Source organism: Ilyonectria robusta (assembly GCF_021365365.1).
Source record: "Ilyonectria robusta strain PMI_751 chromosome Unknown BGZ61scaffold_37, whole genome shotgun sequence".
Taxonomy (NCBI): Eukaryota; Fungi; Ascomycota; class Sordariomycetes; order Hypocreales; family Nectriaceae; genus Ilyonectria; species Ilyonectria robusta.
The window spans coordinates 201,034-225,001 of NW_025764471.1; the positions used below are offsets into that span (position 1 = coordinate 201,034).

The 23,968-nt window shown below is 53.1% G+C and overlaps 4 protein-coding genes across 4 annotated transcripts; 2 read left to right on the forward strand and 2 right to left on the reverse strand.

The window, feature by feature from the left end:
• Positions 1–4,582: 4,582 nt before the first annotated feature.
• On the forward strand, positions 4,583–6,134 carry BGZ61DRAFT_539818 (S-adenosyl-L-methionine-dependent methyltransferase; the record flags this gene model as incomplete). The annotated part of the gene is made up of 3 exons (XM_046254837.1): positions 4,583–4,613; positions 5,390–5,600; positions 5,660–6,134. The coding sequence occupies 3 exons, from the start codon at positions 4,583–4,585 to the stop codon at positions 6,132–6,134; spliced, it is 717 nt and encodes a 238-aa protein (XP_046096131.1).
• Positions 6,135–9,703: 3,569 nt separating this feature from the next.
• On the reverse strand, positions 9,704–11,111 carry BGZ61DRAFT_369436 (S-adenosyl-L-methionine-dependent methyltransferase; the record flags this gene model as incomplete). Its single annotated transcript, XM_046241955.1, has 4 exons — positions 9,704–10,490; positions 10,550–10,673; positions 10,733–10,862; positions 10,914–11,111. 4 exons carry the CDS (start codon positions 11,109–11,111, stop codon positions 9,704–9,706), a joined length of 1,239 nt encoding a protein of 412 aa, XP_046096132.1.
• A 1,004-nt stretch (positions 11,112–12,115) lies between these two features.
• BGZ61DRAFT_539821 (chalcone and stilbene synthase domain-containing protein) lies at positions 12,116–13,360 on the forward strand (the record flags this gene model as incomplete). Its single annotated transcript, XM_046254838.1, has 1 exon — positions 12,116–13,360. One exon carries the CDS (start codon positions 12,116–12,118, stop codon positions 13,358–13,360), a length of 1,245 nt encoding a protein of 414 aa, XP_046096133.1.
• Positions 13,361–13,994: 634 nt separating this feature from the next.
• BGZ61DRAFT_432932 (uncharacterized protein) lies at positions 13,995–16,107 on the reverse strand (the record flags this gene model as incomplete). The annotated part of the gene is made up of 2 exons (XM_046243896.1): positions 13,995–15,144; positions 15,201–16,107. The coding sequence occupies 2 exons, from the start codon at positions 16,105–16,107 to the stop codon at positions 14,126–14,128; spliced, it is 1,926 nt and encodes a 641-aa protein (XP_046096134.1). The 3' UTR covers positions 13,995–14,125.
• Positions 16,108–23,968: the final 7,861 nt, after the last annotated feature.

A 23,968-nucleotide genomic window follows, 5' to 3' on the forward strand; every position in this document is an offset into this window, starting at 1 on the left:
CGGATTTGCTGATAGAAGCCCTCGGGACGCTGCACGAAAGGCTTATCCTCCGACGCCGAAGTCTCTTCCCGCAGATCGCGCATGAAGTTCGTCAAGACTGGGGAGCCTCTCGTGGCGTCGGAATCTCGCACGGCGTTCTGCAGAGTGTGGAGCACAGCCGCAAAATTCTGGTGATGCTCAGCGATTGTTGCACGCTCTTCACCGTCGTCGCCCTCATCAAGAGGGAAGTCTGCGTCGACTGTGTCGTCGCCTTCTGACCGGCTGGCCCAGAGCCTTGCGTCTTTGCGCGCGTCCTCGGCTGACTTGCTAAGAAGGGAGATGTTGGAGACGTGAAAACGCAGCCGGCGACAGAGAGAAGGTTCGTATCCGAGCCATATATCGGCGATGTCGCCATGGGTGTTGGAAAGGAAGCGCTCCCAAGGCACGAATAGGGCCAGATGGAGAACTGAGTTTCTGCTTAGCATGTGAGAGGAGGCTTGGAATCACCAGTGCGGACGAGCAGCGTACCGTCTGAAATACACCGGGTGCTCGTCCCGGTGATCGTCGCTGATGAATCCTTGGAAGATTGGCACAGCGTACTCGTGAGGTCGGCGGAGCTTTTGGAACCAGTTATAGCACTCTGGAGAGGGCCCCTCGAGAGATATGTGGTTTTCGTCCTCATCCCGGCCACGGTTACGGACCAGACTAACCATGGACATGTAATCATAAAGGCACATCCCTCTCAGGACATGGCCTCTGCAGGCGTAAGCGTCTAAGCACAACAGGGTCCGGCCGCCCTCCCTGAGCTGCACCGTTTCTGGTGGCTCTTCCCCCTCCGTTTCCTCGCCAGCCTGGCGGCGGAGGTGCCTCCATCTCCGAAAGATCGCCCAATACAGTGCGGTCAGGTTTAGGAAGGACCAGTGCGGGACGTTGGTAAAGTCTGTCTGGTAGCCGAGCATATGGTAACATACCTCCACGGCGGAGAGCTGTCTCTCGGAAAATATCCGATTCGCCACCCTCATCAGAAACTGACGACTCTGGTTCAGCACAGCAGGTTGCTGGGCGCCCTGGTCGCCTGTTGCGGATGCGTCATGCCTTGACGCGGCATCTTCGCGAAGCTGTCGGAAGACTTCGGCCGCGTGGGCGATTCGTCTCCACATGGGCGTGTCCAACTTTGTGGCATAGTTGGTGATGTAAAATACCATGGCCAGGCCCTTGGTCCTCGTCAGGATCATGGATACATCGTGGTTGTGCCGGAGGCCGACCTCCATCGCTTTGTTATACCGGTTGACGAGCGGGTGGTTGCGACGGATGGTGAGCAGGTCGTCATCGCTCAGCCCCGTCGCATGAACGATCTTCCAGGGCGCTTTAAACCGGCAAGCCGTTCGCCTGTACTTGTCTGCGTCGTAATTTGCGAGGCCCTTCAGAGAATACTTAATGCAAGTATAGGTGTGGGAATGGACCTGGCAGCAGTACGCGATGAAGTTGGACTCGGCGTCAAAGGCCGCGGTGAGAGCCTCGGTGTCGTTCATCATCTCCTCGACGGGGTGGATCGGCTTCCGCTCCTGGCGGAGAGCCTTTCCAGCGTCCTCATCCAAGCACTCGTGAAAGACCGAGTCCATGTAGCGCACCACTCGGGCACGGTACTCTTCTTCTCGAGGGTCGGCGATGTCGTCGACGAGCGACGGCAGCTCCATGTTGCCGTGTAACCACAGGAGTCCGTGCAAGTGCAGACTGCCACGATCGTTCGTCTCTACCGTTGCATAGTAATGGCTGACCTTCCCAAAGACCGATTGTTGGTCTGTTCTGACGTATTTTTCGAAGAATAGAGAAATTTCTCTGTGGAAGAAGATGGCCGAGCTGACCGGATCCATGGTACTGAGGGCGATCCTGTCGTATCTTCCCCGGAGATCCGCTAAAAGCTCCTTCGCCGTGTGGTAATCGTGGAGCCTGTGGATGGAGAGCCTCATCTTGACCGGATTGTTGATGTCGTTGGGGTTGATGGTGATCCAAATCGCGGGCGTACCGGCCCAGATGTTAATTGCTTGTATCCTTCTGCGCATGAGCAGCCGCGTTTCGTTGGAGAGCGGCTGTGCATGGCCAAAGATGGACAACTCACGGAGCAAGAACGCCACGTCTGCGTCCGTCGTCGTTCTTGTTTCTCGCATCTCGTCCTCGGCTCTTTTCAGCCGGTCCCCCGTCAGTGTTGCGTAAACCCGTTCGACCCTCTCGAAAGAGCCCTTTGTCGTGCGCACCATGCTGATGCGGCGGTTAGATGAGCGGAGAAGGATGTTGAAGACCAGAAAACAAAAGACGGGATGGGTGGCAAACCGCCCTCCATGCCGCTGCAGCACGTATCTGGCCCAGTAGCTGAGCGAGTGGTTTGGATGGCGCTCGGCGGCCTCCAGAGCTTGCTGTTGCTCGCGGCCCGACACGTGCAGCGCCTTTGGGCCACCTCTTCCCCAAGGGAAAAGCTTGGGGAAGGTGCGTGGGAAGAAGTCCTCGTGCAGGCTGTCCGCAAAGTCTGCACCTCGTTCCACCAGGATGAATGGCTGCCCTCCGCTTCCTTGGACGTGCATGGCGCAGGGCTCAGCCTCATCGGCACCTCGAGTCCGAGTCGTCTGGATAGCGTCGGCTAGGAATGAAAGCTTATCGGCCTCTTCGAAAGCCGCCGGCCCATCAAGGGGAAACATTCCGGACGACGTCGTCTCAAGAATAACGTCACCATCGCCGTCGGCATCCTCCGGTCCTGGAATGGAGGCACGAGGATCCCCGGGCAAGGGAAGGTCCTGTTCGTTCGGCAGAGTGCCATCGGGAAGGCTGGAGTCGTCGCTGGAGTGAGCTTGCGCCGACGCAACAATCTCTTCAATGGTCGTGAGCCGGTTCTCTTCCAAACCTCGATCGGTATCTGGGACTATATGGTCTGTCTGCGTCTTCTCGGCAACGGACGGCTCTTCCCGCTGCATGCTGTCCATGATGAGGATAGGTACATCCAAGCCGTCTGCGTACCGCCAGCCATCTATCTGGCCATGGTCGATCGTGACGTGTTCGTAAAGTGGATTGTTTTCCTGGAGCCACGAAAGCGCAGCCCGGACACGGGACTTACGCACTTGGAGAAGATGGCCAACGTCTGCAGCGCTAGGCTTGCTGGAGCCACTCCAAGAGACGTGGATGTTCTCGATGGTCTCCAGAAGAGGGTGAGGGAGGACTGTGGCAACGAGGTCCTCGACCTTGTTCGGAAAGACGACGATATGGCCCTTCACATGCTTCCGGTAGCTGAGCCCCGACGGGGTCTTGTTGTCAACGGTGAACTTTGTGATGTAGCCGAAGGAGGCCTGCAAAGCAATCAGCCTCTCCTCAACGGGAGACAGGCCGTCGAGCTCTTCGGGATACCGATGCTCGCATCCGATGCACATGTTGTTGACCGCACAGGTCTTCGGCAGTTTCCCCTTCTTCAAAGCGGCATAGCATTCGTGGCAAACCATGGCCTCAGCGTCGTCGCCAGCAGGAAAACAGTCCCTGCACTCCTGGAGCGCTGCGGTGGCCTGCAGCAAGGAGGGCGTCAAGTGCCTCCTCCATCGGATCTTCGTAAGCTCGGAAGGAGGCTGCTTCCTGTAGCAGAAGTTGCAGTGCGAGATCGGTAGCGTCCTTTCATCTGTGAATGCCTGGTGGAAGGACTGTGCAGTCTCTACCTGGAGGGCAAGTGGGACCTCTTTGCACCAAGATCTTGCTACCGATTCCTTCTCCTTGTCGCGAAAACGAGATTCATGGTATCGCAGAATGGTCCCGAGGGACTCTCGTTGGAGCAAGGCGGTGTCCTGGGACGGCCTCGGTCTTTTCCGGGGTCGGTCCGGCCTCGTGGGCGGCGGCGTCAGAAGTCCTTCCGGTTGTGGGTCCCTGACGCGTTTTCGAGGGGACGGGGTGTGCGGAATCGGCCGTGCAGGCGGCGGAGGTCGATGCCTCGGGCGGTCTTCGTCGGACGGGGGAATGTGTGGGGCCCGGACGATGCCCTCGGGAGTGGCCAGTGGCAGGGTCAGCGGCGTCTCTTCGGGTCCTTGACGGCCGGGCTCAACCGCCTGCTCCTGCATTCGTAGCCTTGCGGCCCTTGCCCGTGAACGTTCCTCGGCCTGTTCTTGCGTGATGGCGGCCATCGTACGGGCGAGCTCATCTTCCGGAACAGTAACCTTATGTTGTCGAGGTGGACGTCCTCGGGTGTTCCGGCGTTCTAGGACTTCTAAAGTACGTCGCACCTCGTCAGGGGAGACTCTGACCGGTTCTTGGCGGGCTCCGTTCCGGATGCGTTGGCTATCGAGATCCTCCAGCGTGCGGCGGATTTCATCGATCGGAACTCTGATCGGCTCCTGGCGGGGCATCGTCGAGGTTGTCGTCGAAAGATCTGCGCAGCGGAGATGGGAAGGACAGACGCAAAGACCAAAAGAACGCAAACGATGCGGCCATGGTTGGTATCAAGAAGGCCCAGACGAGGGCCGCCTAGAGATGATTTTGACGCAGGCCACGTCGCCGGTGGCGCGGAACCTCGGCGACCCTGTTTCAGAACCCACCACCGCATCGAGGCGATCGTCGAAAGGCGGCGTCTACAGCCATGGCGGCTTCCTCGCTGGCCTGCCAGGCACGTACGAGAAGCAGAATTCACGTCGGTGTGGCGGGCCTGGTTGCATCGCTACTTTCCCGACTTCCCCTTGGCCCGTCTTGGGGTGGTAAGGAGATCTGGGGCGCCGTGCATCTGGCTGCATGATGATATGAAGCAGAAGCGGTGAGGGGCAGAGGCAGCGGGGTTATTATCTAGAAGAAGGATGAAAAAGGAAAAGAGATAGGACGAGGCAAGTTACAAACGCAATTGGAGTGAGACATCGAGAATAGGAAAGGAATCAATTTATTAACGCCCGGCGGCTTATGCCGAAAGGGCACTAATTACTAGTTAGTATATCCATACATTGCCCAAATTATGTCCTGGTCTCCTTCAGCCCATACTATGTCCGCTTGTTGCTCATACTTCCCTTACGTATTGTCTCTCTCTCCTTCTCTGCGGATTCCCACGGGTTAGTAGTATTATTGGCGAACTACCTTGAAGCCTATTCTTCAAGTGTTCGGTGTCCTATCTACGGCGGCTGAAGCGGTGTTCGCTGTTTTGGCACGTGGTGAGTGTCGAGTTTGGCTGGAAATAAGAGTGTTGAGTTTTAGCTGGGAATAGATAGAGAATAGGGCGCGAGAAAGATATGTGGCTATAAGTGGCTATGCAAATGGGCTTAAAAAGCAGGGATCGGAGAAGGAACCGTGCGGTCAGGGGGTGGGAATGAGGGCGCGGAAGGAAGAACCTTCGTCACTAACGTTCCTCAGGCAAATCCCAGACAGTATTGTTTGCACCCTGATTCGCTAACTAGTCGCATAGTGGCTGATAGCTATCCCGAGTCAACACTTCACGGCATGGACCTGTCACCGATACAGCCAGACTGGATCCCCGAAAATGTCTCATTCGTAGTCGACGACATTGAGCACGAAGCGGGGTGGACGTACCCTGAAAACAAGTTTGATTACATTCATATGCGTCACACCTTGCCCTTTATACGAGACCGCCCAGAGCTATGGGAGAGGATATATCAGTTTGCCTCCCCATGCAGAGTACTTGCCTCATGTTTCATCCCTACTAACCAACTCCTAGACACTTAAAGCCGGGCGGGTGGTTTGAGCTTCAGGAGTTTCACTACACAGCTGCTTGCGATGATAGCTCCTGCGACGGGCCTTACGCATGGCGTGACTTCATCAATTACCTCGAGGCTGGCATGGCAAACCTGGGGTCTGACATGCACGGTATCCTGAAGGCAGAGGAAGAGCTTGCCGCGGCTGGCTTTGAGGATTTGCGGGTCAAGCATCTGAAATGCCCAGTCGGGCCCTGGGCCAAGAAGCAGAAACTCCAGGAATGCGGCCATGTCCTGCGAGATGTCCTCATGTTTGGCGTCAACGGCCTCGCGAGAAAACCTTTCCGCGATGGCCTCAATTGGACCGACATCCAAATCGAAGTGTTCCTTGTCGAAGTGCGAAAAGCAATTACCAAGGAGAGGAACGGCCTGCCCAAGTTCCATTCATACTATCCCTTTCGCAGCGTCTGGTGCCGCAAACCTCTGAATGCGGCATAACGGCTCAGTGACCTAGGTACCGGCGACAGTTTAATCTTCCGGGAGAAGGAAAGACTTTTGGCATCCAAGGGTTAGGGGCAATTTTGCGCTTTAGCTGAACATGTCCTGCAGCCGGAGTTCGGGAAACGCCCCGTCAAGCGAACGCACGTGGATAGGGCATTGCTGCTGCTGTTCTGCGGTGGTTGGGCTGGGATGGCCCGGCAGCTCGATTGTCCAAAACAAGGCCAAGGGAACGACTTTGGCAGGAAGAGACCGAGATTCGATGGGTCGTGCAGCGAAAGACGCGGATTTGGACCACGGTGGGACAACCTGTTGGTGGCCCTGATCCATCATGGTCCAAGTGACATGTCATCTTGCGGAGGATGGTCAGCAAGGATCCTCAGCCCTGGATGCTCACGTCCATCAATACTACCTGTCGCGATAATGTTTCCAGGTCTCGTCACAAGACAAATAGTCTTCTCATCGTCCTCATTGAGATATGAACAGCAGCCGCCGGAATACCATATCGTGCTTCCGCCTGGACCGTTCTGGGCCACCGAGATGTTTGGCCAAAGACGTCTAAGTACAACTTGGCGTAGGGCAAGATAGAGCTAGGGTGGCTCTTTCGAATGACCGACAAGCCTGGCGAATACCACACGGGTGTATGTCCGAGCCTCAAGATGTGGAGCACGTGAGAAAGGCCATTTGGGATAATGCTATACCATCCCCCACCACTTAAAGAATCACACCACTTAAAGCATAGCACAAAAAATCATCGCCCCATACAAACCCTACCATTTTATTTGCACCGCATTTTGGCACAATGAAGCTCTTCGCGAAAAAAAAAAACTTGTAGTGCATTATTTTTTACGTGGTGTCTTACCCTGGGTCATTTTACTTCCGACTTTGTACGTATCATGGGGGTTTTAAGACATTGAAAAATTTGCATTTCTCGCTCTCTCATCCTTCAACTCCCACAAAGTGTTGGATGATGACCCTGTATGACGAAACCTCGGATAGATTGATATCCTGACCTTAGTCAGAAGGGGGGTATGAAAACCCCTCTTCCGGCCGATCCGGATGACCGGCACAAGTAATCATCAACATCATCATCACTGTATTGATCCCTATCTATTTGATCGAATTGACCGTAACGGATTCATCACAAAGTTAAAAAGACTCTCTACGTAGTTTACACGCATAAAATATCTCTAAAATGGGTCGATATGTTTATACCGAAAAAGACGTTATCGATGCTATATTCGATATTACCGACGGTTGTCTATCACAATACCAGGCCTCCGAAAAGTACGGGGTGCCTCAACCAGTCCTCTCGAAAAGACTTTCTGGCCAGAAGAGCAGGAAAGAGTCTACCCACCCTCACCAACGTATTTCTACGAGTCAAGAGGACCGCCTCGTTCGTTGGCTTCTGCGGCAGGAGTCCCTGGGCTACGCTCTCACGCATAGCCAACTTCGAAGCTGCGTCGAAGCCCTCCTCCGTCAACAGGGAGATAACAAGCCATTGGGTAAAAACTGGACCACCAGGTTCATCAAGCGTCATTCAAAATTATCTACCAAGCTTGGGAAACGCCAGGAAGCCGCCAGATTTGACGGGTTTACGCCTAAAGCCGTTCATTGGTACTTTGATATTCGGGAGACGGAGTACGGCTGGATCAAGCCTGAGAACACGGTTAACGTGGACGAGGGCGGCATAATGGCGGGTTTCGGTAAGTCCTCTATAAGTCCCCTATGGGTTTTTATAGGTCATAACTAATTGGTTGTCCATGAGGCCTGGACAGCCTCGTAATCGGGAGCTCCGACCCGAAGAAGAAGGCGTTATTAAAAGGCGTCCAGTCACGCAACTGGACCTCGTTTATTGAGGCTGTCACCGCAACTGGCCGTGCTTTGAAACCGGGAATTATCTTTAAAGGAAAAGAGCTGCAGAAGCAGTGGTTTCTTAACGAATTCGAATTAATAGCGGACTGGCACTACATCACATCCCCGAACGGCTGGACCGACAACCATATAGCTCTCGAGTGGTTGAAGGACGTTTATCTACCTCAAACGGAGCCTCGTGATGCATCGGATGCGAGACTTATTATCCTTGACGGTCACGGGAGCCATGCGCAGGTGAGTATTTTGGTGTTTTCGCCGCGGAGTCACCCGCTATAGGGTCACTAACGAGCAGTCAGGACGAGTGGATGGCGACGTGCTTTCTGAACAACGTCTACTGCTGTTACCTACCAGCACATTGCTCTCATGGTTTGCAACCGTTAGATAATGGAATTTTTAATGTCATCAAAGGTGCGTATCGGAAAGAACTCCAAAAGCTGGCTAGTTTGACCGATTCTGCGCCGGTTGACAAAGTCAACTTTATTCGGGCATACGCGAAAGCCAGAGAGGCGGGCATGAGGAAGGAAATTATCTTATCCGGCTGGAGGTTTACTGGAAATTGGCCTATAAATCGTCACAAAGCTCTAACACATCCGGAAATTCAACCGGACAAAGAAAAAGTTCTGGAAAGATTTAAGACGCCCAGCCCTCCTCAACTGCACTCAGATGATACGCCGAAAACGAGCCGCCAGGTGAGAGATATGGCCAAGCACCGAAGTCGTCCGACCAGGCGGAAGTACAGTAAGATCGCAAAGGGCCTGGAAGCTTTAGAGATGAAGGTGGCCGTTCAGAGTGCCCGGATTACTGGCCTGGAGGAGCAAATGGCCCAGCTGCGACGAGGGAAGAAAAGAAAGGCGGTACCAAACCCGAACCGACGATTCATGGATCTAGCGGAGGCTCTAGCGGCTGGAGAAGATCTTTCTAACTCAAAGGAGGCAGAAATAGAGGTGGATGTGGATGAGGAGGTCGAGTCGGTGATTGAGGTGGGTGTCAGGTCAGAGGACGAAAGTGAGGACTTTATGGTCGTAACAAAGCACTGCTAGCGCACACGCAGCGGTCGAGAGGTCAAAAAACCACGCAGAGAGTAAAATTCAAGCAATTCTCTATAGAACACCCGAGTGGCTTCATTTTTAATGGACAAGGTGGTTGGTTTCTGCGTGGATCAAATATTGGATTTTGTATGGGGTGATCCTTTTTTGTGCTATGCTTTAAGTGGTGTGATTCTTTAAGTGGTGGGGGATGGTAGACAAATGCTTACGAATGCTCGGCGTCCATCTTTGTCAGGTTTCTGATGCTTTTGGAGAGGAGGCGAGCGATCCAAAGGTCGAGGATGATGTTACTCCAATAGAAAAGTGAAGACGTTCCCGGCAGTGGTTCGTTTCCTGCGATGACTTATGCGCTAGGTTCGCTTTCCGGATGGTGATGTTGAACGACCCAAACGAATACATACCGGACGCCCGGCGAATGGTCGAGTTCTGTACCGGTTCGAAACAATAGTTTCGGTCGAGAGATAGGCTAGCGAGCATTGTGCTCGGTGACAAAACTCGAGCTTACCAAAATCTATTTCCATTTCTAGAGCTAAGCTCCTAGGGCATTTCACGAATGATACTCTTGATACAAATCCCATCGCAATCATTCGTTTTGGCTAAATTTAACGGAACAAGGGAGAATATCAGTCCACCCGACTCTTCTGCAAGCTACTGAGCAAGTTTACACTCAATGATTGCCTCCACGCCGTTTCCTGGGTCCCAAAATTTGCAGATCTTCAGGCCACAGCGCTTCTCAAGAAGCTCCCGCCAGTCATCTTCCGTTCGCTCCCGCGCACTAAACAGCACCATCATGTACACATCCAGGTACGTCGCCTCCCAGTTCGCTCCCATGGCGGGGATGACGTGTTCGTTCAGGAGCAACTTGCTGTAACCCGGTATCATGGCCTCCTTGACCTGTTTGACAATCTCAACGCATTTGTCATCTGGGTAGTCATGCAAAATTTGGTGCATGTAGTATGCCCGGGCCCCCTTGATTGGCTGCGGGGTTAGGAAATCGTGTGGCATACGCTCGATATCCCCCTCCAAATTAGTGATCTTGTCGAGGACGCGCGGCAGGTCTTGCAGAATGAGGCGACCTGGGGCATTGGGGTACTTGCAACGAAACTCAGCCAGGTCATGGCCATAGCTGCCTCCGATGTCGACAAGCATCACGGGTTTCCCGTTGTCACCCTCATGGTCGAAATCGGAGATGAGGTTGTCTTGTACTGGGTAGACTTCTGGATCCATCCAGCTGGGTCGACCGAGGCGGTAGCCACCCATGTGGTTGTTGAATTGTGTTGCATAAGGGGGATTTGCCTGCAGCCAGTCGAAGAAGGGCATTTCCGTTCGGTGACCAAAGGTCTGAGGGTTATTTGAAAGCTCTTTTGGAGACCGGTACCCGTTCATCCTGAGCCACTTGTGAAAGTATGCCATAGGTTCAATTTTGGCGTAGGCGCTACATGGGGTCAGCCCTCACATATTCACCGGGATTAATGACAATCGCAGATAACTCACTACAAAGGGTACCCGTCTGCGACGACAGGTAGAGCCATAGCCTTGGTAAAATTAGTGGGCTTGTACTCATCAGGGCCCGTTTGGCAAATGTATCCCATGGCTGCAAGATGCCTCAGGATACGCCCTGTTGTGCTGTAAGCAAAGGCCTACGCTACATGTGTCAGCCACAACGGCTTAACTCACGCAAGAGATCGACCTCAAATCCCAGTGCCTTGGCTAGGCTCTCAACCTTATTTGGGCTTCCTCCCCCAGCGGCCATCTGCTTGAAGAGCCCAACGTCGTTTCCTAGTGCAAGGCAAAAAAAGGAAGCAGTCTGAAAAGGTTAGCAGATATAATCTCGAGGGACACAGTCGTGCTTCCTCACTTGTGCACCGCAATGCTTCAGCATGGTTTCTCGAGGAGTCTCTAGAGCACGCACGAGAGATCTTGCCTTCTCCAACAATGCGAGGCGACTGTCGCGGTCGTCACCCGACAGATTCTTGCCGAGGGCTGAGATATCATCAAGTAAACTGGGGACGACGCCGATGTCACACGGGGACGAGGCAATAGAGATGTCAATCATTTCTTGACTCCTAATATTGCCAGTACCTTCGGATGTTGCCATTTTAAGACCTTGAACGGAAGTCAGGAAAGGAACGAGAAGCAGGTATTACAACCTCTACTATTAGGTGACGGGAGTACTTATATACACACCTGTCAGTGTCCATGACTAAGAATCAGAGAGGGATTAATAGGTATCTATAAACCAATGTACCACTGGCGGCGTACCGCGTGGATTGATTTCTGTCATCGAGGCACCAGGGAGGCTGCTATGAGGAACCCCGCATTTTTGTCAAAGATAAGGCTATGACGTATAGAAGATGAGCTCCACAATCTTGGAGACCCTCGTTTGCTTTTCCTAACCATATTAGGTGTAAGAATTTCGAAAGTTCCGCGATACGCCGCGTACTTTGATACCGAGGGCTAATTTTTGACCTTCTATGCGGCCGTGCAGGACATGGGTACCGACGACTGACAGGTGTACAGCGAGTAATGGTGTGACGTGGGCGAGCTAAAAGCAAGGGTCTGCTGACGTGGCAATGGTGGTGCTGTATCTGGTTGTAGCTCCGTGGAAGTCGATTGGAGGATGAAATCTCAAGTATTCTCTACTGTTGACCGTAGCAGGAGACCCTTCACGTCACGGACCTCAGAAACGCCTCAATAGCTGTAGCCGTATGTGGAAGCCTGAATGCGTTAGGTGCAATATTTCCCCGCAAGGTGGAATACATTAATCACTTGCGGAAGGACAAAGGTGCAATCAATCCGCCCGAGTCACCTGCGAACGTCAGTTAAGCACCATAATACACATGATAAAGTTGTCACTTTAAAGACTTGGTCTCGTTAATGAGGTGAGCCTTGCTGGGGCCTTGACTCACAGGAAGTTTTGTTAACGTCGACTATGAGGAACACTCGACAAGTCTCCCAAGCCAATTTCGTTGAAGCAAATGGCATCTCCATTCCGTGATCAGACCACAGACAGTGTTCGTGATACATTGAGAGAGAAGCAGCCTCCGACAGGTGCACACGATGTTACCATTGAGTCGTCACGGTCTCGGCCGCCCGCATTCACCTGCTCCGGTACTGATTGAGAGCATCGCTACGGGCGTCCCCGACTGCATGCGGAAGCAATGTGACACTGCGCACCTGGTAGCGACTCAGTATAACTCGAACCCAGAGCAACAAGAGCGCATCCGACGTCTCTACGCGAAAACGTGCATCGACAAACGTCACATGGCTGTGGACCCTTTGAGCCCAACCTTCGACAGACACATGTCCATTCGGCAACGCATGGACCTTTTCCTCGAGCATGCGGTGCCTCTGGCGGTCGACGTCTCATTGCGTGCCCTAGCCGGGAGTGGAGTAAAGAACCCAGCAGAGGAAGTTGGATTACTGGTGCTGGTGACCAGCACTGGATTTGTGGCTCCCGGCGTCGACATCGCTATTGCCAAGGGTCTACGACTCTCAGCATCCGTGAGCCGCGCCGTGGTTAACTTCATGGGGTGTGCAGCTGCCATGAACGGGCTGCGTGTGGCAGCCGACTACGTGCGTTGTCGTCTCGGCTCAAAAGCGTTGGTGTGTTGTGTCGAGCTGTCCAGTGTGAATGCTGTGTTCGCCGATAATCCTAACGATGTCATAATTTCCAGCCTGTTCGGAGATGGATGCGCCGCCATGGTAGTCTCGGGTATCGGCCAGGAGCAGGCGAAGCACAAATTACAGCCTGGGCAAGTCATCGTTCACGACCAATTCAGCTGTTTGGTGGATGATACTCTGGACGGAATCAACCTCAGGGTCAATCACAATGGCATAACTTGCGAATTATCACCAAAGCTACCCTCATATATCTACGCCGGTCTGGCTCCAGTGATCACCAAGGTGCTGAGCCGCCATGGAATGACCAAGTCTGATGTACACTTATGGGCGATTCATCCCGGTGGTCCAAAGATTATCCAAGAATCGCTCCGTGCGCTTGACCTGGACAGTCGCGTGGCGGCAAAGAGTTGGGATGCGCTAAGTGAATTTGGGAATATGCTTAGTGTATCCTTGCCCTTCGTGCTGCAACGAATGGTCGCAGTGGCCAATTTAGAGAGAACTAATCAAACGGGCCTGGCTTTTTCCTTTGCCCCTGGAGTAACGGTGGAGGGATTCCTCTTCGAAGTGGTTAATCCGACCTCCGCCTCTGCCCTACGATTAGTCAATCGCCCCCGTTTAGGCTTGAAAACGATTGCCCTTTCGACGCTGGGCTGCCTAGGACTCAGACGTCCCCGCTTCTGAGCACCTGGTGTACGTTTTCGTACCCACGCGGTGGAACTTCTGCGACTGAGCTGCTGGAAGTATCCTGAACAATGCTAGAGAGCGGATATTGAAATTGTCACGAGTTCACTTTTCATTGATTGTATCTGAGTTTTTGTTCTTGGGTGATTTTCCCGTTCGTTGTCGTGATACAAACACTCGTGCAATCCATCCCAAAGTAATATCGTTATATCCCTTTTTATGCACGCCTTATCACACAGTGTTAGATAGGCGCCTCAAGCCTCGATAAGTAGCAAGGAATTCCAAGGATATTCTCAATATAGGGATATTTCCATAAGAGACAGGGCTATTGTTACGAGGAGCTACAGCTGCCCAATGAGTGTATAGGATTGAGATAATAAAAGAGCTTTGTTTTCTACATAATAGAGAGCGGTATTTGCATAATGGAGCGGACCCCCTATTGTGGGTCCGCGCGGTCCAATCATTACAGCGCTCCTTCAACAGGTATAAAACACCCTCCAGTACCTCAACCTAACATATTGTCAGACAATTGGTTCTACAGGGATCATTGATGGCACCAGTCAATTTATGAGAATTACCTAAAGAACAAAAGAAATTAAGCAGCCATGTGTTCGGCACGGCTCGCTAAAGGACAGTGGAACCTGTTGGTGATATGCGACACATATCTTTCTCGTTCAGCATCATGTTATGCAAATTCACTCAGTCCTTCACATCTTGCCATTGGTCTGACCATTCGTGGTCCCGTACGCAAGCCCAGTATTCCGGTTAATCTTCAAGTTCACCTTGGCATCTCTTGCTATCGTAGCCTCCTGCTTTAGCCTTATATTGCTCCATCTGAGCCAGCTCCTCAAACTTCCTCTTGACGTCATTACGAGGGACGGGGACGTTAGCAAGCCCGATCATGGCCAGAGCGCCCCAGAAGAGGGCGTAGATGTAGTAGTACAGGTTGATGCTACCAAGGTAGATGACGGGGATGATGACCATGGGGATGTTGCCAAAGAGGCCCGAGCGGCGAGAAATGGTCTCCCACAGCTCGCCGGTGAGAATCTCGGCGGCGCCGTCGAACTTCCAGGGCCCGACCATGCGGAACTTGGCGTTGAAATTGGCACCGCCGGCCCAGATGTAGGGGAGGCGCCAGCCGCGGCGGGTGCGGATGGCGATGCGGAGGACGTCGGTGATGGAGGGGGCCATGTCCATGTCCTTGGCGAGCTGGTACGTGTAGCTGTCGTGCTCAACGCCGTAGGAGACGCGGTCGCTGGGTGGGTGGATCATGCGGTAGTGCCACTCATCATCCTGGAGGAGGGGGCGGGGGACGCGGTCGAGGAGGTGGGTGGCGAACAGCATAGCCTGCATTTCGGCGAGGGGAGGGATGGCGCCGTAGCCGGGGCGCAGGAAGCCGATGAAGCCGACGGTGGGGTCGTCGGAGGACCAGATCTGGCGGACGTCGGCATCGTGGGATACGGGGTAAGGACGGCGGCCGGCGTTGTGTTCGGTGTTGAGGAAGGGGAACTGGGGGATGTAGCCAGTCGCGAAGATGATCATATCAGGCTTGACGACGGACTTTCTGATGCGCTTAGCCTCAGGACGGCCGTTGTCGGGGAAGTGGGCGACCCCGTCTGGCGTGATGTGCGAGGGGAAAGGGGCCGTGTCGATGGTGCGTTTGGCCGGGATGATGGCCGTGTTGAAGAAGAATTGGCGAATACGGGTGGCCAATGGCCACTCAGTCGGGCGCCAGGGCGTAGAGACGGAGTTCTGGATGCGCTGCCAGGCCTTGTTCCAGAATACTGCGACGGCCTTAGTTATGTCCTTGCGAAGTAGAAGTAGCACGAGGTTGACTTACATCGCGAAGCGTGGAAACGCTCGCTAAAGATCTGGCCGACATGCTGGTCGACACCATATTCCGAACCGCCGCAGATCCAGCATCCGGCAGGCAGAGCAAGGAAGTGGTAATAGTCCCAAACAATCATGGTGTCTCGCACCATAGGGTGGACATACATGGAGTCGAAGAGAGTGACTTGGCTGACATCGAGGGGCAATTGGGGGGTGTCATAGTCTTTGTCTCCACGTAGCCATGGCAGGAAGCGCTGCCCCGGAGCGCGCTTGGGAGCACCGATCCAGCCATCGCGATGACAAAAGACGACTCTCTTGGTAGGGGAGGTGATGGCGAGATAGCACATGTCGCAACCCGTCTCGCCGCTGCCAAGGACCATGACGGTCTTGTCCGTGCCAAACTGCTCACGCTTCTTGAAGTCTTGTGAATGCAGCACTTCGGGAACGTTCTCGATGCCAGGAATATCTGGGACGTGCGCCTTTGAGTGGACGCCCGAGCACACAGCGATGGCATCACACTCCCATTCGACCTCCTTACCATCGGGCCCCCTGTAACTGACGACATGCTCGCTCACGTCTCCTCTCCTGATGCCCGTGACGGAGGTGCTGAGGTGAATGTACGGCCACAAGTTGAAGTGTGTAGTGTAGTCCTCCAGATACTCTCTGTAGCGCTCGGCAGAGAGGAAGTCGTTGTCTTCAGGGCGGGGACGGAAGTCGGAGAAGGTGGTGAGGAACTTGGAGGAGACGAGCTCGGTATCCTCATAGACGTGGTGGAGGAAAACACCGCCAACCTTGTCGTAGGACTCGAAGAGCTGAAGCTCAAAGGGCTCGGCTGATGGAAAATACTCATGGGCGGTTGCTAGCGTTTTGAGCTGGACGAGGCCAGAAGGGCCGGCTCCGATTATAGCAACGCGCATGTTGCGAACTTTGCCTAGGATGCTTGAAGAATGATGATGATATAAAAAGATGAGGTTTGTAGAGGGAGATGTGTAAATCGTACACGGTGGGAAGAATTCAAGTTGAAAAGGAAGAGAAAAGAGAAAACTTATTGCCCGCTGGGGTTAAGCTGAACGAGTTGCGGCCAGTTCTGACTCTGTCGACGCTCCTGACTTCAGTCCTCCTTCGCTGTCGGAGACATAGAGTCTCAGGCGAGGCAGCTTCCCAGGCCGCCGTGCCATCTGTCCCCCTTTCCCGGCCACTCACCACCCACCCTCTTCACTCGTTCTGTGACCCTGGCCTTTTTCAAGTCCCTACTTCCACCTTGACGTGGCTCTTGACGATTAGGGCCACGGCAACATACCCACCTACATCCGCAACCCCCATCACGCTGCATCGGCCGGGATGAGTCTAGTCGGAGACCTCTCCATCCCTCTCGCTCTGCCGCTGCTGCGCCGTGGCTCGTCTTCATTCGTCGAGGCCTTTCCGGACCGATGCTATAAGCGATTTGAGCGGATGGTTCCGTTGGTGCTGGGTGCCCCGTTGTTGGGCTGTGGTTGCCACATCCTTACGGCAACAAGTATTTAATTCTTTTTGAGCTTGCAACTTTGGACTCCGTATTAACCATAATATCCTCTAAAAAAACGACGACGACGACGACGACGACGACGACGAAGGTGTTTCCGTATTTGGGGATAATGAGAGGTAAGTTGAGGTAGACTTAACGATCAGTTTACATGTTCGCGCCCAACCCCGAGAGTATTTTCTGGCCGTTTGCAGCTCCGGTGTCTTTGTAGACTGGGGCACGGCGGCCAGCTATAGGGTTAAGGTTATCACCCTTGTAGCTATACTTCTGTCGGTTTGACTCGATTGCCCAAATGCAACCATCTTCGCAACCCCCCGTCTCCAAGGCCGCAGGGGTCTCTATCCAGCTGACCCCGATACATGTGCCTACTCTTTGACCGGCATGGCTGATATGTGCGCAGGAACGACGCCGCTAGCTCTACGAATGGTCCTGATGCTTGTCCTGCGGAAGACATGGCTGACTTGTCTGCAACTTGTCGGAGTTGGTCCAGTATGGCACTTGTCTGCAACTTATCGGAGTGGGTCCAGTATGGCACTTCTGCAACTTATCGGAGTTGGTCCAGTGTGGCCGCAGGAGAAACAGCAATGCGCAGCTAAAATCGCGCCTATGCCACTCGGTGCCTGTAGCCCACCCAGATGAGGAGGAATCACTCCTCAGGCATCCTGTCGCGGGGCTCGAATGAGCTGGTGCTGGAGGAATTGCCAATGGCGGAGATTGATCACAGTGGGTGCATTGGTGACCAGAGGGGCCCGGCAGGAGAAGGTAACCTCCTGCCGTTGAGTTACTTGCCTTAGGAAATGCATCATCCAGAAATCAAGCATTTCTCCTGTTTCCATGTTAAGCAATAGACCTCCCATAGAAGCCCCCAAGCCAATCTGTAGCCTAGTGTTGACACGCAGCGGATTTCATAAAGCCACGACTACAACACGAAAACGGTCACGTACCTTGGTGCGTTTTTAAGTTTGTAATGACGTGTGACATAGAGGGTGGTTATTTCGCTCTGCAGTTCGGGCAGTGATGCATTTTTCTACTAGCTTCGCTGTGCCGTTTAGGCAGAAATGCATTTGTCTAGCACCACTGCAGGACACCCAATAGACAAAGCACACCAGGACCGCAAGCACGCCTCATCCCTCTCGGATGCCACACCGTACTAAATGTCGGTAAAAAAAAATCTGAAAGCGATCGAGGGAAATGAGTAGTCAACGGGTCTAATGAGCTAATCTTTGCTCAGTCTCCGTCTGATGGATCCGGAGAAATATATTGATTATCAATCTTTTTTCTTGCACTAAGGATCTGCAGTTTCCACAGCTAAGAATCCTTGTCACGAGCAGGCCGGAACTGCCGATTCGAGTCTTTTTAGAAGAGGCTAATAAGATATGTAAATATGCCCTTGGTATTCTTATTAAACCTAACTTGGTAAGAAAGAATAACGTGGTTCACATGCGAGCGGAACACACGGGCGAGCGGAACACTTTTCATGGGTTAACATCATAAACAACGCAACAATTCCACCACAACACCCGAAATCAATTGAAACTACTTAGAACCCTCTTCTTCAGAGGCTTCTTTTACAATTTGACACGTATGCGTATTGTGACCAGTCTCACCGCAGTTGCCACAGCGCCGCGCACGTGTTTTTACCCTCGGCTTCCGACCCCCCCAAGCCTGCGTTTCCTGTTTTATTTGCTGTACAAGATCAAGCTGGTCCTGCAAATCCTGGCCCTCCTGTATAGAAAGCGTTCCTCCTTCCCGCAGACGAGTTTTCTTTGCCCTCCGGTGTTTGCTAAGCGCCTCGTTGGCGGCTCGGAGGTCCCGGATCTCAGACTGCATCAAGGCCATCTTGTGAATTATTGCTAGCGAACCCTTAGCAAACTGATCAACTGCAGAGATAATGTGTGTTGGCGAGCTATTTTGATGCTGGGAGATTCGCTTCTTTATGAAAGTAGACTGTGAAGAGGCCTCGATTGGGTTGTTTGGTGTCTTAGAAATCCAGGTGTGGGAGCTTCCTGGCCGTGAGTTCGATGGTGTTGGGGTCCAGATATGTAGATTGTGAGGGAACGATCATGTGACTTTCATACTTTATGAATAGTCTCACTTTATGAATATTGTGTAAATAGCTTTAAGTCAGAGCTTTCCTTAGGAATCTCTTTCTCTCCTTGTAAACAATCATTTTACCCAAGTCGCACCCGACCTCGTTCGTGCTCTTGTACCGTCACACTGGAGACGAGCTCTCTTCAGAGGACTGGGCCATCTTGGGGAAGATCAAGTCCTTCTTAGAGAAGCTGAAGATGGCGACCAAGGCTCTCGAGTCATCGTTTGCAACACTCGACAACGTCCTCTTGGCTATGGACTTCGTTTTGGCACAATTCGAAGCAGGGAAGGGGGCACATATTGACGATCCGATGATGGCGCCAATGTATAACTCGGGCTGGGCAAAGTTGGACAAGTACTACCGGCTCACTGATGAATCGCCTGCCTACGTTGCAGCCATCGTGCTCCACCACTTCGCATAAATGGCACTACATACAGGATAACTGGAAAAAGGAGTGGGTTGAGTCGTCAAAGAAGTTGATTGAGATGCTGTGGAACGAATACAAACCTGTGGAATCACCTCTTCCTCTCTGCGATTGCCCATCGACGACCAAGAACGAGTTCTTGAATTGGCGGAACAAGCACCTGCAGCCGTCACTCATCACGGACGAGTACGAGCGTTATTGCAAGTCTGAACGGGTTTATGGTTTTACAAGCGCCCTTGCATGGTGGCTAGAGGAGACGCAGCAGGAAATCTACCCGAGCCTGAGCAAGATGGCCGTGGATATACTGTCAATTCCTGCAATGTCTGCGGAGCCCGAACGACTCTTCTCTGGGGCAAAGATAACGATTACGGACCGTCGAAATCGACTTGGGAGTGATGTAATTGAAGCATTGGAGTGCCTGAAGTCATGGTTCGGGATACGAGACTTTCAAGTAGACGATGCTTTAGCCGCCGCATCTGAATGATGAAGATCACGTGTAATATATGGGATGTATTGCCATACTGCCAATATATTGGGTTCTTGGCAATATAATACAATATGGGTAATGTTTATATTGGGTAATACAATATGCACCTCTTGACAATACAATAATATTGCGAGGGGGTCCATATTGCCATTATCGTATTGTTTATATTAAAATACTTCGAACACCCGTTAAGTTGCCAAGGCAAGGGACTTAATGGCTGAATATCCAGCCCGAAGGGTAAATACCGTATACCTGCTATTAAACTCTCCTGGGGGAACCCCCTAGAAGCCCCCTTTCGACTGCAGCGGTAACCAGCTGTTAAACCACTTCAAACCTGTAGTCAGGGAGTTGACTGATAGACATAGGGGTCCCTCTACCACTTCCTGACAGGCCCAATCAACTATGTACTGTATATCGAATTTCCCCTTTCCCTGTAGCTTATAGGAAAACGCCATTTAGTCAATGTAGCGTGGTGGATACGGCGGATCAGTCAGCTGTTGAGTCTGACGGCGTTGTTGGTCAGCAAGGCGCATCTTCATCCCTGCCTTATAGTTAGCCACAAACGCAGTACGTAGGAAACGCAGGCGTATAAACCTTCCGTGGGCGTGTGGTTATAGAGGCTCTGACGGTCGAAAGGCGCCTCAAGGAGTAGGCCTTGCAGCGAGGTAACTCGTGAGACGGCAACATAACTAATACCGGCCTGGAAGTCGCGTGTAGCGAGGTCAGTAACTATCTGATCCTTCGTTAGGCTCTGGCATTTGTGAACAGTAATAGCAAATGCCACGATCAGGGGAAACTGCGTGCGAGCGCAGGTCTCGTTGCCCACTAGGAAATCACGCGTGACTGGAAGGATGGGTACGATTTTCCTGCCCTCGTTAGTTGTTAGATACGGCGGTCCATCGTAGCTATCGAAATCCACCATAATAACGGCTGGGGGGTCTTCCCGTGGTTTGGCGCCTGCATTCCAGGCGATATCGTATACAGTACCCTGGGCGCCGTTAACTAGGCCAGCTGGCTGCCATAGATTAGTCGTGAGCATTACCCTGGCGCCCTTAGCAGCAGGGAACTTGTTGGATAGATTGCCAGCGTTGTCGCTTGGCGCCTGCCCCGCGCCGTTGCCCTGATTCTTTGCCTCCACCTGTATTGCCGGGGCGTTGAGGTGTACCATATGCTCGTAATTGTATTCGTTGACGCGGGCTTTTGTAGAATACACCCGCAAAGCGGCCCTGAATCTGTCAACCTCGCTCTGTGTTAGCTTGGCCTGTACCCGATTGCTAAGGAGGTTCCAGGACGGTATAGATAACTTAACTTCACGCAGTTCTTGCAAGGCCTGACGGAACCGGGCCTGATCGTCCCCAGCCTGGCGCTGTACCGTCGTCAGGAAGACGGTGCGGTCAAATAGCCGGTAGGCCACTTGCCCTCTCCTTTCCAACGAAGACAGTCTGGTGCTAATCGAATACAGGGGCTTTTGCCGGACCGGTGGTAACTGGAAGAAATCGCCCACAAGCAAGACGCTCACACCACCAAAGAACTCGAGGCTACGTTGTGGAAAGGCTTGCCGCAGGCGGGAATCGATCCGCGCCAGCTGCTCAAGCCCTAGCATGCTCTTTTCATCGATAACGAGGTATTTGACGTGCCGTAGGCGGGACTGAAGGGCGGCTGCATCGGCTGGGGGAAGGTCGGTAAAAGCACCACCTACAGGGAGACGTAGCAACGAATGTATCGTGCTGCCCTGTATCTGGTTACTCGCAACGCCTGTCGGCGCTACGCGGCAAATAGGGCTAGGATTCGGTAGGGCAGCCGCCTGAAGATGGGAGGAAAGCACCTTGATAAGGAAGGACTTGCCTGTACCACCACCACCGTCAACATGGAGAAGGATTTGAGTAGGATTTTGCGCCTGGAAGTGGCCCATGAAAGTGTCGTACACGAGCCGTTGTTGTGCGTTAAGCTGGTCACGCCAGTGAGGGCCAAGAACCTCCACATTGTTGGCGATAGGGTGGCTAGCGATAAGGTCTTTCCAGTAGCTGTCTCGAAATTCCGGATAAGTGCCCACATGCCGTGTCCAGTCGTAATTGACGTCGATGTCGCGGCGGCCAAGTAGGTCAAGATCTTCCTGGGTAAGGGGGTTGTCAGGTAAAAGGGCGGCGAGGCGGATCCAGTCTTCGTCATCAAATTCTTCCTCCACAGGCAGAGTCTCGTACTGATCCTCTTGAGGTTGTAATCGAGCCTCTTTTGGCCGGCCGTAATGGTCATCACCATGACTGTGATGCTGCCAACAATAGGAGAAGGCCTTAGCGTGAGAATTAAAACGCTGGCCGCCAAATGTGAGGAGCTCATCAAGGCGGCGATGTGGGTGGTTTAACGTTAGCTTTACGCGGCAGTAATCTGGCCACTGTTGGCCTTCTGGATCAGCCTGGTAGCGAGGAAAGTAGACCAATACACGAGGCCTGCCGTTAACGTTGCCTGGCTGCCATTGCTTCCACATGGAAGGGTTCCTAGAGCGGAAATTCCAGTATTTGAGAAAGGAAACATAGGTCAGGTCCTCTAGGGCTTCTGAGCGTTGACAGTACTTTTCGTAGACGTTGGGGGCCTCGTCAACCTCATCGCCGTCAATCCGTAGGGAGCGGGAATGCCTGTCAGGATTACGGCAATCAACGTATAGGCAGGTTCGTGAGCCCTCTTGTAACGGCAGACCGAGGAGCAAGTGGCTAACCTCCTGCTTCGAGTAGTCTCGCTCAGCAACTAGCTGATTTAGGAGCTTTGACGTGAAGGAAATCAGGGGGTTGTGGTCCTTGACCCGGGGCACCAGGGCCTTCCCAATCTGAGCAAACGACTCGCTCTTCTTTTCCGACTTGGAGCAGTATTTGGCTGCGTAATCGATTACCTGCTGTAGGCTCGTGCAGGGCGAGACATCTGTATTGGCTAGCCATGCAACGGTAAGCAAGCGGTTGTAGTGGTTAATCTGGCTATCGTTCCGCTCGCCCCTGAAGCTCCAGTGCTTAGAATGAGGAACCTTGTCAAGGGAGGCTAGGAGGCGCTGCCCGTGAGGAAATCCAAAGCGGCACTCTACCTGCTTGGTATGCTTATTGAGCTGCATACAGTAGTTGTTGCATCGGTGGCGTTGCACGCGGTTGACTACCATTGATAGGAACTGAACGGTAAGGGGATGCTCCAATAGATTACTGATCAGGGGATTCCCTTCCCCAGGCACCTGTATCCGCTAAGACTCTGGGTTAACAGCAGATACGTAATATCCCCAGATTCGAGCGAATTGCTCTCGGGACTGACCATTATCAGGATCTAAGTCTGGGTGGCCATTTAACCAATATAGGCCATGGTGGTGACTGGAACCCCTGCCCTGCCACTCGTAGCGACCCCAAAAGTCCGTCAGGTTAAACTTCTGCTTCAGGACAATAGTCCTAAAGAGCATATAACGCTTATGGAAGTGATAAGCGGCAATGTGGGCGTTGTCTCTCAGTAATTGCCGGGACAGGGCCATCCGCACCGCCTCAGGAGCTGCTTTCCATTCTTGGAATCGAGGCATATGACGATATAGGGACTCCCAGTGGTAATCAGCCGCACTTGCAGTAACGAAAAGGCCCGGCCTGCCTAGATTGTAGGCATATGCCTCCAATTCCTTCCTTTGCTCATACCAATATGGACGGGTGCCCCTGATTACGGCGGCTTGGCGCGTGATCGACTGGATCAGGGCCTGAGCCTCTGGCTCGTCAGGCTTAGCCATCGCTTCCTCTATGTCAGCGCGCGTAAGAGGTTGACGGCGGCCTTCGTGTTGCTTGACTAAGTAGTTGCTTCGCTTTCTGACCTGCGCACGTAACAGCGTGTTGAGGGCGACGAAAGGCCACGTCTTATGGCGGGCAAAACGTCCGTCTTGCCATCTCATCGCATGGGCAAGGTAGTCCTGGTACGTGATGCTCCGTAGGCGAGGCTCCACGAAGTCCGCCTTGCCGTCAGGGTAGAGGGTAGGGAATGCGAGCGTTAAGAGCGGCTGGGAACGGTTGAATTCGTTGATAGGAGTCCTGCGAATGGAAGGTAGTGGCATCTGGTGTTGAGCCTGCGCGCTAGGCGGCATATGCTCAAGATCAGCCATACGCTCAGGGTCAGGGGTACCATGAAGGAACCGGGACTGCAGGGCGTTTAATTCGGTATCGGTAACCTGCAAATTCGGGATCGCTGATGCGTCGGCATCGCTAGGATCCTCTTCTACAGCCTCCTCAACCGGGCCTTGGGGGATC